This window comes from Gopherus flavomarginatus, chromosome 3 (genome assembly GCF_025201925.1).
Source record: "Gopherus flavomarginatus isolate rGopFla2 chromosome 3, rGopFla2.mat.asm, whole genome shotgun sequence".
NCBI classification, from domain to species: Eukaryota; Metazoa; Chordata; order Testudines; family Testudinidae; genus Gopherus; species Gopherus flavomarginatus.
In genome coordinates this window covers 96,368,424-96,383,211 of record NC_066619.1, presented here as the reverse complement: position 1 = coordinate 96,383,211, position 14,788 = coordinate 96,368,424, and the positions used below count along the sequence as shown (strand labels likewise).

General features: G+C 38.2%; 1 protein-coding gene and 1 long non-coding RNA gene across 3 annotated transcripts in view; one reads left to right on the top strand and one right to left on the bottom strand.

Annotated features, from left to right (window-relative positions):
• The window catches only part of PIP5K1B (phosphatidylinositol-4-phosphate 5-kinase type 1 beta), a 161,151-nt gene that overhangs the window by 2,071 nt on the left and 144,292 nt on the right, over window positions 1-14,788 (bottom strand). For both annotated transcript variants that reach the window (XM_050944288.1, XM_050944287.1), the window contains exon 14: window positions 11,570-11,687. In XM_050944288.1, the coding sequence (XP_050800245.1) occupies window positions 11,570-11,687 (118 nt within the window). The remainder of the gene's footprint in view (window positions 1-11,569; window positions 11,688-14,788) is intronic.
• Window positions 1-14,788, top strand: part of LOC127046799 (uncharacterized) — a 37,392-nt gene that overhangs the window by 15,318 nt on the left and 7,286 nt on the right. The gene's annotated exons all lie outside the window — the stretch shown is intronic.

Genomic DNA, 14,788 nt, shown 5'->3' with positions numbered 1-14,788 from the left:
ATGTATGTACAAAATGTTTATGAAGAATTATGAACAGTAAATGAAATAACAGTCTGGGGAGGGAGGAAACTTGTTTCTCAGAGACAAAGGACAAGCTGACACCTCTAGCCAGGTGTCAAAGTTGGTTGGTAATCACCTGTCAAGAGGGCATTCTCTGGCAACAAAGGGGGACAGAAACAAATCTATATGCATCGGCACAGTTGCAGGAAACATGTGATAAGGATTTTCCTTGAGCCAAGTCTAGCTTGTTAAATTTTAGCTACTAGGAAGCATTTTATCTTGATTTTTCTTGTAACCATTTCTGACTTTGATACCTTTATATTTGTACTCACTGAAAACAACCTATTTCTGTAGTTAAATACACTTGTTTTAATTTTAATCTAAACTAATCTGGTGTTGTGTTTAAACTGAACTGTTTGGTAACACCACTTAAAGTAGCAAACAGTTGAAAATTGACCCTTTACAAGACAATAGACCTTTAATATCCAGACTGTCCAGGACAGGGGCTGGAAAGGGCAACACATTTTTTGGGAAAATTTGGGACTGGGAGTCTGTCGGCCCTGCAAGCAGTAACCAAGTCTGTTGGAAGCTAGAGTTTGACTGGTGTGTTGCTGACAGGCTGCTGGGATCAGAGTGGCTGGACCAGGGCTGCAGCTATATACAGACACTACACAATGTTAGGCTGTTTGTGAGTGGCCCTGGTTGGGAGCTACAACAACAAAGCATTGTGAGGCACTCAAGGTTGCTGATTACAGCCTGGAATGAGAGAGACACCCTCCATCTTCAGGCTTCAGTAACTTGCAGTATAGTTCTGTAGTGATCCTCTTTTTTTTTTTTTTTTAAATTCACATGCACAGTATTATCTTCTCCCCTGTAAAATAGTATCCCTCTTACATTTATGCCTGTGAATACTTAATATATAAAACCAGTATCTGCTGTTGCGAGATGCTGGGCAACCTGGATATCACTGAAGTCAGTGAAAGTGAAGGGCATCAGCCAATCACACGAGGTATTTATAACCTTGTAGAATTGATCAGGTCCTTAGTATGCATGGGGGACAAAATTCTGGTCTTACTGAAGTCAGCTAAGAAACTTCCCTTAGCTTCAAAAAGGACCAAGATTTGGCCCTTAGAAAATAAACTGAATATACATTCCTCCAGGTGTAGGTTCTTACGGAGCTGTAAAGCCTCATGAATAGTTAACACATATGTAAATAAAGCTACAAAAGTCACTCATAATATGACCAATGAACATGACATTTAAAATTATATAACGAATTACTCAATTCTATAATATTACTGGAGAAACTTATTTCTCTAGCACAAATTTTATTTTTAATATTTCTGTAGGATCAGGTGTGTCTATATTGGGCACTTAAATCAAAGTCAATTGGATCCCCAACAAACTTCTAGAAAAACCAGAGAAGACTATACTTGACATCGCTAGAATTTCTAAAGTGAAAAAAACCCAAACCAATCCAGACTCCACTTTAAGAACTTTGTACATCCAAATAAAGCACAGAGGGCACAAAAGTCCCATTTTTATTAAACTCTTTTGAAGGTCACTGTTAACTTTAGCTCCAGATAAAAGTATTTAATTAACCTTCAAACAATTCAATAAAAGAATCTAACCTTGGCAGTGAAAGAAAATGAAAGCTCCTCAGGCATTCTGAATAGCTTCTTATTTACGAAAAGGCAACCAACAGATAGAAATCATACATTTATTTTAATTAGCATTTTGGGTATCTGGCACCAGGCATATGATCCACATGTTACACTACTGCAAACTTTCAGAACTGTGATTCAGTTGTACACTGGAAAATGGTGCAAGCAGGATTTTGTAATCAGTTGCTTACTGAATAGACTGAAGCATATATGTCCTCATCCTCAGTGTTTGGATATGACATCCTGGCCATGGCAAGCTATGCTGTTATATGTGGGACGTGGGTTCAATATGCAAAGTAATTTACTATGTAAAGTGAAACTGCTGAATAGGTGAATAGAATGAATTTGGGTGGATGGATGAAATGGAACTGATGACTGAATAGAAGGAATGTATTTTGATGACTGAGTGAAGTGAACCTGACAATTTTTTTTAAATCATCAATTTTGCAAGAAGACAGAGCTAATAAATCACTTTGTTAGCATGTTTTCATGAGACCAGGATACATGAAGCACAGTTTTCCCATTGATAACTGAGCTAGTGTGTGCAGCTGAGGGGCAGGGTCTGAGTGGCTATTGTTACATCTTTGGAAAGGGTACAGTACGCATTCCCTCACCACACCAGTTGAACTCAGGCCCCGCCTTCAGAGACCAAGAGCACTGTTGGCACTTGCTTTAAGGGATTCCTGTACTGTACTTTCTGCAATTGTGACTAGCTTCTCCTTGCTCGTTCTCACATCCCTGACCTGAACAGGCTAGTCACAACTGAGCCCTAAACATTTAGGAAAAAAGCTGCATACAGTTTACAATGTGGAAGGAGGAGGATTGACAGGACTGTAGTTGGACATGACTACAGACTGACAGAATTAGTGCTGTGTCACAAAAATGATGCTCATGGTAGTGAGAAGAAAGGCAATTGGGCTGTAGGGAGTTGCTGTCTGGAATGCCCCACTCAGGTCCAACCCTGTGCACCTTATTTCAGGCAAAACTCCCATCTTCAAATGTTCAGGAACTGTTTCTCTTGGAGCAATACTTATGGCGCAGTTGTTGTAGTGACACTGAGGGCAACCAGAGAAGCACTGTTTCCTGCCCATATTGATAATGAATGAATATGGTCATGGTGATCAGAGCTGAGATCTTTGATGGGAAACACATAAGACAAAAGTGACCGACAGCTACAGTGGGCGAAACACTGAATCAAATAATGAGTTTGTACTAGCCAGGGTTTGTTATGTAATGGATTTAGAACGTGCCCCATCATTTGAGCATATTTTTATGCTGTTATTTTTTTGCATGCATTCATTCCTCAGTAAATTGATTTCCTCATGCAGCACATTAAAAAGCCTCAGGTGCCAATAATTTATGGTTTATTGAAGTTTACACAGGCTTTCTAGCACTCGACTCACTTCGCTAATGTGTTAATTGTAACCTGATGTACTTCGCATTTAGTAAAAGCACATTTTTCTTGTATCTGACTTTGATACAAAGAGAGATGGATGTGGTTATATTTTTTCTTAAAAACTTAAAATATGTCCCTTGGTCCAAACTCTGCTCTCAGATGCCCGGGTATAACTTCAGTGAAACTCAATGGCAGCCATGCACTCATATTCAAAGGACAAAATTAGAACCTGTGTATTTCAAAATGAACATTTTCCTTTTTAAAAAGTGGCAGCAATAAATGGATAAAATACTTTCAATCATATTAGACTACAAATGTGTACTCCATTTTAGATGCCTTTGCAAAAACAGATGGCAGTATTGTGGGATTTCCCCCCTCCCCACAAAAAGAAGATAATTTTGAGGGTTCAGAGCCTTGGACACCTTGGGCCTGATCTTCAGGAGGTACCTAGCATCCACAGCATCAACTGATTTGTCAGGATTGGGTCTACTTCATACTACCCAACCTCCCCAATACACACCTTAGGATTCGAAGTCATTTGTTGAGATTTAAAGGAGGGCTCCACATGCTTTTGAGTTCAGTTCCTAAAAACTTCTGCGCAACACTGACAATAATGTCACTTAATAAACAGGGGAGCTTTGGACAATATTGTCCATAGACATATACACTATCCCCGGAATGACTGGATGTGGAGAAAGCTACTAGAGGGGAGGCTGTTCTAGATTTGATTTTGACAAATAGAGGAACTGGTTGAGAATTTGAAAGTGGAAGGCAACTTGGGTGAGTGATCATGAAATGATACAGTTCACTATTCTAAGGAATAGTAGAAGGGAGAACAGCACATTAGAGACAATGGATTTCAAGACGGCAGACTTCAGCAAACTCAGGGAGTTGGTAGGTAAAATCCCATGGGAAGCAAGTCTAAGGGGAAAAACAATTGAAGACAGTTGGCAGTTTTTCAAAGACATTTTTAAGGGCACAAGAGCAAACTATTCCATTATGTAGGAAAGATAGGAAGTATGGCAAGAGACCATCTTGGCTTAATCTAAAATTCAAAGAAGAGTCCTATAAAAAGTGGAAACTTGGTCAAACTACAAAGGATGAATATAAACAAACAACACAAGTATGTATGGACAAAATCAGAAAAGCCAAGGTATGATACAAGATCACACTAGCTAGGGACATAAAAGTAAACAAGAAAACATTCTACAAATACATTGGAAGCAAGAGGAAGACCAAGGACAGAGCAAGCCTTGGTTACTCATTGAGTGGGGAAGACAATAACAGAAAATGTGGAAAAGACAGAGGTGCTTAATGACTTCGTTTCGGTTTTCACGTGAATCGGACATCTAAAATAGTGAATGCCAAGTAGGATCAGAGTCTAAAATAGGGAAAAAACAAGTCAAAAATTACTTCGACAAGTTAGATGTCTTCAAATCACCAAGGCCTGATGAAATGCATCCTAGAATACTCAAGGAGCTGACTGAGGAGACATCTGAGCCAGTAGCGATTATCTTTGAAAAGTCATGGAAGATGGGAGACATTCCAGAAGACTGGAAAAGGGAAAATATAATGCCCATCTACAAAAGGGAAATAAGGACAACCTGGGGAATTACAGACCCATCAGCTTAACTTCTGTACCCGGAACGGTAATTGAGCAAATAATTAAGCAATCAGTTTGCAAACACCTAGAAGATAATAACGTGATAAGCAACACTAAGCATGGATTTGCCAAGAACAAATTGTGTCAAACCAGCCCGATAGCTTTCTTTGACAGGGTAACAATCCTTGTGGATAGGAGGGAAGTGGTAGATGTGGTATATCTTGACTTTAATAAGGCTTTTGATACTGTCTCACATGACCTTCTCATAAACAAACTAGGGAAATACAACCTAGATGGACTACTAATAGGGTGGGTGCATAACTGGTTGGAAAATTGTTCCCAGAGAGTAGTTATCAGTGGTTCACAGTCATGCTGGAAGGACATAATGAATGGGGTCCTGCAGGGATCAGTTCTGTGTCCGGTTCTGTTCAATATCTTCATCAGTGATTAGATAATGGTATAGAGAGTACACTTATAAAGTTTGCAAACAATACCTACCTGGGAGGGGTTGCAAGTGCTTTGGGAGATAGGATTAAAATTCAAAATGATCTGGACAAACTGGAGAAATGGTCTGAAGTAAATAGGATGAAATTCAATAAGGACAAATGCAAAATACTCCACTTAGGAAGGAACAATCAGTTGTACACATACAAACTGGAAAATGACTGTCTAGGAAGGAATACTGTGGAAAGGGATCTGGGGGGCATAGTGGATCATAAGCAAAATATGAGTCAAACTGTGTAACAGTGTCACAAAAAAAAAAAAAAAGCAAACATCATTCTGGGACGTATTAGCAGGATTATTGTAAGCAAGACATGAGAAGTAATTCTTCCGCTCTACTCTGCGCTGATTAGGCTCAACTGGACTATTGTGTTCAGTTCTGGGCGCTGCATTTCAGGAAGGCTGTGGACAAATTGGAGAAAGTCCAGAGAAGAGCAACAAAAATGATTAAAGGTCTAGAAAACATCACCTGAGGGAAGCTTGAAAAAATTGGGTTTGTTTAATCTGGAGAAGAGAGAACTGAGAGGGGACATGATAAGAGTTTTCAAGTACATAAAAAGTTGTTACAAGAAGGAGGGAGAAAAATTGTTCTTAACCTCTGAGGATAGACAAGCAGCAATGGGCTTAAATTGCAACAATGGCAGTTTAGGTTGGACATTAGGAAAAACTTCTTAACTGTCAGGGTGGTTAAAGACTGGAATAAATTGCCTAGGGAGGTTGTGGAATCTCCATCATTGGAGATTTTTAAGAGCAGGTTGAACACACACTTGTCAGGAATGGTCTAGATAATACTTAGTCCTGCCTTGAGTGTAGGGTCTGGACTAGATGACCTCTCAAGGTCAGTTCCAGTTCTATGATTCTATGCGCACATAGTATGTGACTCCATACATCATTTAAGGCATAATGCTACACAGTGTATATTCAAATTTTAATCAAGTTTTGAGTATACAATACAAGCGCTGAAAATAAAGGATTAGTTAGAAAAACAAACAACCCAGAGGTTTTATTACAAAGTTCACGTACTAAAGGATTTACCCTTATTTTCAAAATATACAATAAAGCACAGTATTTATAAAATCAAGTAAATTCCACAACATTTATATGACACTGTTGTATTGCTGGAAGAAATTATTATACTACTCAGAATGGGTTCTGTGCGAAGATAAAGATAATGGAGTCTGTTATTTGGACTATGCAGAGTGTTTGGCAAATAGAAACTCCCAGCATCACCGGCCCTATCAGATGAGGAAAGAAGAAACAAGGATATTTTAAGGAGGGATTAAACTATTTTGTTGTGCTTGTTCTCTATATTTTTATAACTATATAAGAACGTTTTGATTATCTCTTATTTTGTTGCTTTGTTCATGGTTAATAATAAATATATGTTTATATTTAACATTTTTAGCAAGAAAATTTACCTTCATTATATTATTTGCTTTACTAATTAACTGCATCTTCCATAAGAAAAAAGCACACCAATATTTTAAATATGTATAAATTAGCTACTAAAAATTCATGGATTTCATACAACTGCCTCTATTTTTCTGGAGTCTTTAATTTTAAAAAAAGTCTTTATGATTTATAAGTTCAAAAATTAATTAATTGAAAACATATTCTTTAGCCATCTGACATCAACCCACCATTCTTACACTACTTGAATATTTGGAAACCACTGAGATTGCCCTGAACTTATTCTGCATGAAGCAGGCTTAGTTATGTATTATTAATAAATTCTACGTTTGATAAATTTAGTATCTGGACTAAAAAGGTTTAACAGGAAAATAAAATAACCAGCAGTGTTTTACAGTCAAGTCTTACAAAAGTATTTTAATGTGAAGTAGGACACCAATTAAAGTGATCATATGTCCCATTTTCATGTAATGTCCTGGAGTCTCAAGATCTTCTTTTATGACACCTGAAATGTATGTTTTTTCCCCACTACAATCATCAACATATTTGGCTTTTTTATAGTCACAACATATTTGTTCATAAAATATTGTTATACAATGTGGAATTTGTTCTATTTACCAGGAACAATTCAGTGGAACGAGGGTTCAGAGTAATGACTAGCGTTTGGAGTGAAAAGAAAAACAATGATGTAGACACTGTCAAAGTTGTTCTTTTGCTCAGAGAAATAATGTTAAATGACACTTGTTCAATGTTTCATGATAATTAACTCAATGATAAGCTAGTGGAAAAAATCCTCTACTCCAAGTCAGAAGCTGGCAGTAACAACATTAACATTTTTTTAAGTGTCCTTTTCTGTGTCTTTCACAACTTGAAAATATGTCATCACAATTTTCCTGGTTTTCAGTTTTGAAAATATGGTCACCTTTTTTGTCGTTAATGTGCTTTCAAGGTCGTCTTCCCCACCTCCCCATATGTTCAGAACAGCAGCTGCAAGAGAGCATTGTTGCCATTTCTACCTAGATTTAAGAGTTTAAGAAACAACAGCCTCTAATGCCAAGTGAAGCTAACCAGGACTTTGGTCAGCAGTGGACTTGCAGGAAAAGTGACTGCTGGAGTATGGCACTACACTTCCTTAGCAATCCTCAATATTGGTAGTTTGTCATAGGCATTCACAGTGCAACATGTAATATATATTAGACATAGCAGACCCAATTCTGATCTCACACTAGGACAGACACGAACCGAGTAACTCCACACCAGTTTAAAATTAGATGAGAATCAGGTCCAGTAGCTATGAATGAATTTCTGCTGGCTCATGCCCATATTCAAAGGCCAGAAAACAAATGGCCAAAAGAAAGAATATAAAATGGAAGTTCTCTGTCCTGATTTTGGCTTCCCCACAAAATCCATGAAATACTCTGGAGGCTTTTCACAACAGAAGTCATATAAGGAGTTTCCAGGTGGGTGTGGTCTATACATTTTTCTGTGTAAACCCCTTTATCTTTCTATGGCATGTAAGCAGCTCCCCAAACCTGCAGATTGGATTACTCCTATTCTGCACTGAAATCTCCTTTGCAGGGCTTGGCAACTGCTTGGAGATACAGATGGCAAAAACAGTCAAGACGACATTTGCAGGATTATGTGCACCTGTTTCTATGATGAAATAGTGCAGTTCCAGAAGCTGTCCATTAATACAACACCCAATAAACAAGAGCTCTTATCTGCAACGAACTCTAATTTCTACCAAAAAAACCCCAAGTTTACTCAGCCATCTAAATTATGTGTTATACATGACATTGTTCAGAGCTAGATACTCTACCCTCCCTGTAGGTGGTAAGTCCATTTTATTTTACTGTTTTCCTCATTTATAGGATAAAGACATGACTGATCTTATTTTACTGAAGTCCTTAATATTCCTTAAGAAGCTTAGCACTTCAAAGCAAGAGGAGTAAGGCAATGGAGTTATTGAAATGAAGTTAAAGTATTACACATTATAATATCTAACAGATAAGGTTTTAGAAGCTTGCCTTGCAACAAAACTATTGATAAGGATTATTAACCAGCCTGCTAACAAGATAACCTTCAAATGACATTTAAACAGGTTTTCCATTAATGATTGACTTATGTCAATTTCTTCTATGATGATGTTCAACAGATGCTTAAATCCATCTGAAAGTAGTCATCTTTGATTTGTCTAGTTTTCCTAGGAAATGCATGATCAGAATGACCAGCTTAGGTGCTTTGTTCATGAAAACCATTTAAGCATGATCCGAAACACAGAAAATGGAAGTGCATTCCGATCTACCAGCTGTGAATTAAGCTGAAAACATATCACTGCTACTTCAGTTCTGAGCCTTATTTTAATCACAGATTTACCATTGTTTCAAACTATATATGATGATCTAATGAGGTCTTCAGAAGTAAAAGGCTTGTGCACACAGACTGCGTCACTGACCTGTCCTTCCTCCAGCAAACAAAGTCACAAGACACCTGCTGGTCTGGGACATCCATTTGATTCTTTTGAAGTAGTTGGCAGATGCAGAATAAGGCTGTCTACACTATAGCCTATGTCAGCATAATTTATGTCGCTCCAAGGGATGAATAAACCACCCCCTGAGCAACATCAGTACACCAACTTGTGTGCCCAGCGCTGTTGGCGGGAGAGAAACTTCTGCCACTTGTGGAGGTGGTTATTTTATGCTGGCATAGTGTGTCTTCACCAGAGACATGAACTCAGACTCCTATCAGCTGGCTGACATAACCTTGTCTCCATAACTCTTTTATAGTAGAACAAAAGCTTGACACCCTTCAGGGCAGAGTTTCTTCCTATTTGTCCAGGCTTTTGCCTGAGGGGCACAGTACTGTGTACACAGTCTTCTCTAAGGGGTAGGATTTTATTTACATTGCTATTCACACTGATCAATACTTTCAGTGTTTTAATCAGTTTTGTATATTCACCCAGAGGCAAAGTGATGAAATGTGTTACCTTCACCTTGAATGGTCACTTACAACACGTTAACTCTTTATGCTAAACAATCTATTCCACCTTGTATTTAGCTGTGACACTGAGTGCCTTTCGAAGACCTGAAGAAGAGTTCTGTGTAAGCTCAAAAGTTTGTCTTTCGCCAACAGAAGTTGGTCTAATAAAATATATTACTTCACCCACTCTGTGTCTCAATAAATTTAAAAATACATATCTCAGAGAGTCATAATGAGAAAGTTTATCACTTTAATTAAATCCAAACTAAGTTATTCCCACCACTGGATTTCCCAGGACATTCTGTCTTTTGTGCATCTTTCTTTTAGACTGTAATCTTTATTTTGGGGTTTACTTTATTTACATGTCCACTAGCATTTGTGCTAAGGAAATAATTAAAAATAAACATATTATAGTTTAAGAAAAATAAAATGTTTAATCTAAGCTGGATTTTTTGGGAGGGAATGAAGGGAAGAGAAGATCCCTGTAACTGCTCTTTAGACCTCCATTTCCCCGATTTCCAACCTTAGCAAGTGCTCCATTGGTTGTGAATATTAATATCAACTAGAAACTAGCAACAAGGCTGATTTATACAAATAGTAGAGTAGAGCAGAGTGTAATGGATTACTTGATGGACACAAAATTGTCAGTTAAACCAGTTCTCTCTCTCTCTCTCTATATATATATATACACACACACACACGTGAGCACTGGCTGCTTGCAACTGGTACTGAAGTGGGGAGCAATGACTGTTATGTGGGTTGAATTATTAAATTGTTTGACACATTTTAATAATAATTGAATTATTAAAGGTGTTTGACACATTCAGTTTTGCATTGCTTGAAAACTACTCAAGAGATGGAACATGTTGTGTGTGATAGCACATGTAAAGTGCAAGGACAGCATGGGGATCTGAAACACAAACCACTGTAACAGGCCTACTGGATCCCGTAGGACAAGAAAGCCAGGAACCATGAGACATCAGGAAAAACAGAATCCTAGGATAATCCTTTTCTAAGTGCTAAATGATTGTCACCTTTTGAGATTTTTCATTCTAATCACAGATATTTTCCTTTTTTCTCCACTGTAATTCATGCCAAAGTTTCACATAAAAACCTCTTGCCTTCATCCTATTAATCTTTTGCCTGCTCCATTTTTGAGGAAATTTCTATTTTCCATTTTAAAAACACAACCCCCCCTAGAAAAATAGACCCAACACAATATCATCACATGAAACTGAATGTATTTGGGTGTCAGGGGGAGAGACAGCAAGTATTGATTTTATTACAAAATGCTGTCTTCATGCTGGGATTTCCAAACGGACCCGAAAGAGATATCTGTCCAAATCCCCATGAAAATCCAATTGGATCTGGGTGCCTTTGGGCCTTGAAAATCCTAAACATAGTGATCAGAGTTATTTAAAAGCAAGACTGCACAGACACACATGTAGATAATCCAAACTGTGGGCTTATAAAGGAGTTTCACTTCAAAAAATGAAATTTGCTATACAGCAACACACAGACTACTCACTGGGACCTACAGCAAAAGAGAAAAGCTGTAACTTCAACAAACTTCTGCAGCCAAAGCTGCGTCATTAAGAGTGAGAAAGGAACCACTGTTTATTTTAAGTCCAGCTCTGCAAAACCACTTGTTTTCATCTTCACAAGTATTTACATGCAGAAATGATAGTTTTCAGTCTCAGAAAACTAAGCTGCAACGCTATGAAAAGTTCAATGTGAGAAGTAAAAAGAGAAGTGCTTTTCCACAAGATTGTAAAACAATTATTGTTGCTAGGGTATGTTGAGAAATGTTTTGGCATATTTCTTGAAGAATACAACAGTGAATAATCACTCAGTGAACATTTGAATTCTTTAAGATCCTGATTCAGCAGGGTACTTAAGCATGTGCTTAAGTTTAAATACTTGGAATATTTCAGTGGGACTACTGTGATCTTAAATAAATAAAACTAGAAGAAATCATAAATTAAGAAATGAAAGCAACACAGTCTGACAACTTACTAAATAGACATCCAAAACTGAAGCATTATCATTTTCCATTTCCAGTGTGCTCTGTTCTGAAGTCAAGTAGATGGCACTGTCTTCTAGGGTGAACGTTGAACTCGAAGGTAACCCTTTACTGGAAATACAGGGGGGATATAACGAACACAAAAGCAAATTAAATAGGGGAAAAAAAAGCCCTACAAACTTCAGCTCTTACATTTTTTTTTTTTTTTTTTTTACTATTTTACAACTTGTTTCCCCCACTCCCCACTTCTTCAGAGCTATACTTTTTAAGCCGACAAGTGCAAATATGGCTGATTCCTTGTTAGCGAAAAGTGCTCACATACAACAAATGTGCTTTATCCACACATTTCTATTGGTTGGGTTGCATTAAATAAAGAGCTATCAGGAAGAAATGATGCTCTTTCTGAACACTGTAGGCCAAATCCTGCTCAAAGTTACATCAGGATAAATCTGGAGTAACTTCACGGTCGTCAGAAGAGATATTCCAGTTTTCACCTGATGTAACTGGGAGAAGAATTTCCTGCTGTGCCCTTAATTTTTAAATTAAACCCAGTGACGAGCATAATAGTACCCCCACATAACATAAAAGGCTAAACCGTCCAAACAATACTCATTATATCCCCTACTTCAGTTTAGTACAAAAAAAAGAAAAAATTGACATTTTAGCCTCCCACCAATGTGATCAGGTTATACTATGATCAATATATTGTCAAGTTTTTCCTGTTTCACTCATCCTGAATTACAAACAAACAGTCATTACTTTGACTATGTAGCCTATTATTTATTATGCTGAAGTACCATTGTTTCCTTCATTTGGCTTAAGTTAAATGTTATGTGTGAGGGAACACTCATAACAAGATTGCACCCGCACACAATTCAGAGAAACTTAAGTTCAGTAATCGAGGACTGACCATAATGTATTCTGATGTGCAAATATGGGATGAATTTTCAAAAGTATGTCCCCATGCAAAAAAAAAAAAGACATGAAAATATGCTAGTGTGTGCAATTCATGCAGTTGTGCATAAGTAAGGCTAATTCTTTATCTGCTGGGTGTAATTAGTTGATTTTAATGAATAATGGTAGGGAGGAAGTGTGAAACTGCAAGTAGATTTTTGCACTTTTTTGCAGGAAGAGCTTGAGTCTTCATTTTTTAAAATAGTCCCTTAAGGCTAGGATAGTTCCTTAAGGCTAGGATTTTCAAAAGGAGTCTAAGAGAGTGACAAGCCCACCCCTCGCTGAAAGTCAATGGCACTGTGGTGCCAAAATCCCAGCCTAGATTTTTGTCCCAGACTTTCAAAGATGGTCCTCCTTGCTTCATCCACAAGCATCCCAGGCAACCAGCTACAGTGCTGCCACTCTGGAACCTAGGAAAGGAGGCTTCATTTTTTCCTCCCCGAAGAACTTCCCAGTTTACAGTTTGACTACTTGGGTTGTGCTCTGGGGACAGGTTTTGCTCCTATGTGTATGCCTAAGAAAATGCACATCACATACAAGAGTATTAGTCATTGCACTAGTCAGTATTAACGTCTCCTTTTCAGAATCCGTAAAATTAACACTCAAAATATAAAACAAATACAAACAAAATACAAAACAGAACAGATAAAAATGCCCAATACACCTGATGCCATACTAGTATTAGATGCATACTATTACAGTAAGATAGTATTGTTACTTTTGTTATCTAGTGTATTAGGTGTCTTTTCAATAATAAGGCCTTATTCTCTTTCCTTCTGGGCTTATCCAATTCCCACTAACTCCAGGGGAATTTGGATAAGACCCTCTATTTATATGCCATCCAGTAACATTTCAGTCACACTACTTTCATTTAACTAAAGACAACAAACATGAAATGAAGGCAGTCTGCCAGGGTAGCACTGGGAGTGCTTCTTGAATGTTGACTATGTTTTATCATCTCACACAAATAAAGCACTGGCTTGAAAGATGTTGTCCCTGGCAAAAAAATGAGAATTAAAGGGAAACGAGTTGCTTTAGCTTTTAAAATTCAATAAACTCATGGGGCCTAATTCAAACCTCAGAATGTACAAAGGCACGGGGAATCACACAGAGGGTGTGAGGTAGCTGTTATTTATGTAAGGATGGGGGCAGGTGTGACTGCAGAGACCAAAGGTCACCCTCCCCTTTGGCAGATAGTGCTCCAGGCAGCTGGGTGTAGAGCAGACTGGCAGGCTGCAGTTTACGGCAGGTTCTCAGTGCTGTTTTGTAATGTTTAAATAGAAATAATTTAAAATGATTAAACACAAGCTCTTCATGCCCTAAAAAGACTGTGCCACTATACACAGTTGCTTTTCTATCCTGCCCCAAAAAGCTGCAGAGCTCACATTATGCAAGTCCTCTATGTCAGGAGCTGGAGAGACACGGTGAGAGAGTTGGGTCAGGACATTTTAGCTGTTTCCCCCGGTTAAATCAGCCAAAGGTGGTTCTGTGACTACTTGGAACAAAATCTGCTGCTTCTACTCAAGTTAGTTTATTGTTTCATTCAAAGCTCCAGAAAGAACCTGGTACTATACTTTCTTTTCTAGAACACACTGCTCTCCTTTCCTTACCAGTACATTATTTTCTGCTACAGCCGACGATGCTATAGCCTCCTGTGGCTAGAGAGAGTTAACACCAGTGCCATGATGCTACGTGCTGTGATTTTCATTCTGGCACTTAGTGAAATTTAACCAGTCGTTTTAGTTACTGTACAGATAGAATCCATTTTAGTAATTAGCAGCAGTAATGGTTTCATCTTTAAAAAAATGTAGAGGTGCTGTCTTCACCTTACAAGATGCCCATCACCTATACATAGCAAGGAAGGACAATAGTTTCCCACCATGCAACAGGAGGTGGGTATAAGGCAGCAGTTGTGGGGAAAAGAAAAACAGAGGGTGGAAGGAGAAGACAAAGACAAGCTACTCTTAATGGTCACAATTCAGTCACCCAGCCATGAACTTTCTATGATTAGGGCCCTACCAAATTCACAGCCATGACAAACACACCACGGACCATGACATGAGCTCGTGTGTGCTTTTACCATATATTATACAGATTTCATGGGGGAGACCAGCATTTCTCAAACTGCAGGACCTGACTCAAAAGGGATTTGCAAGGGGTTCCAAGGTTATTTTAGGGGGTTGCAGTATTGCCACCCTTACTTCTGCACTGCCTTCAGAGCTGGGCGGACGGAGAGCGGCAGCTGTTGGCTAGGCACC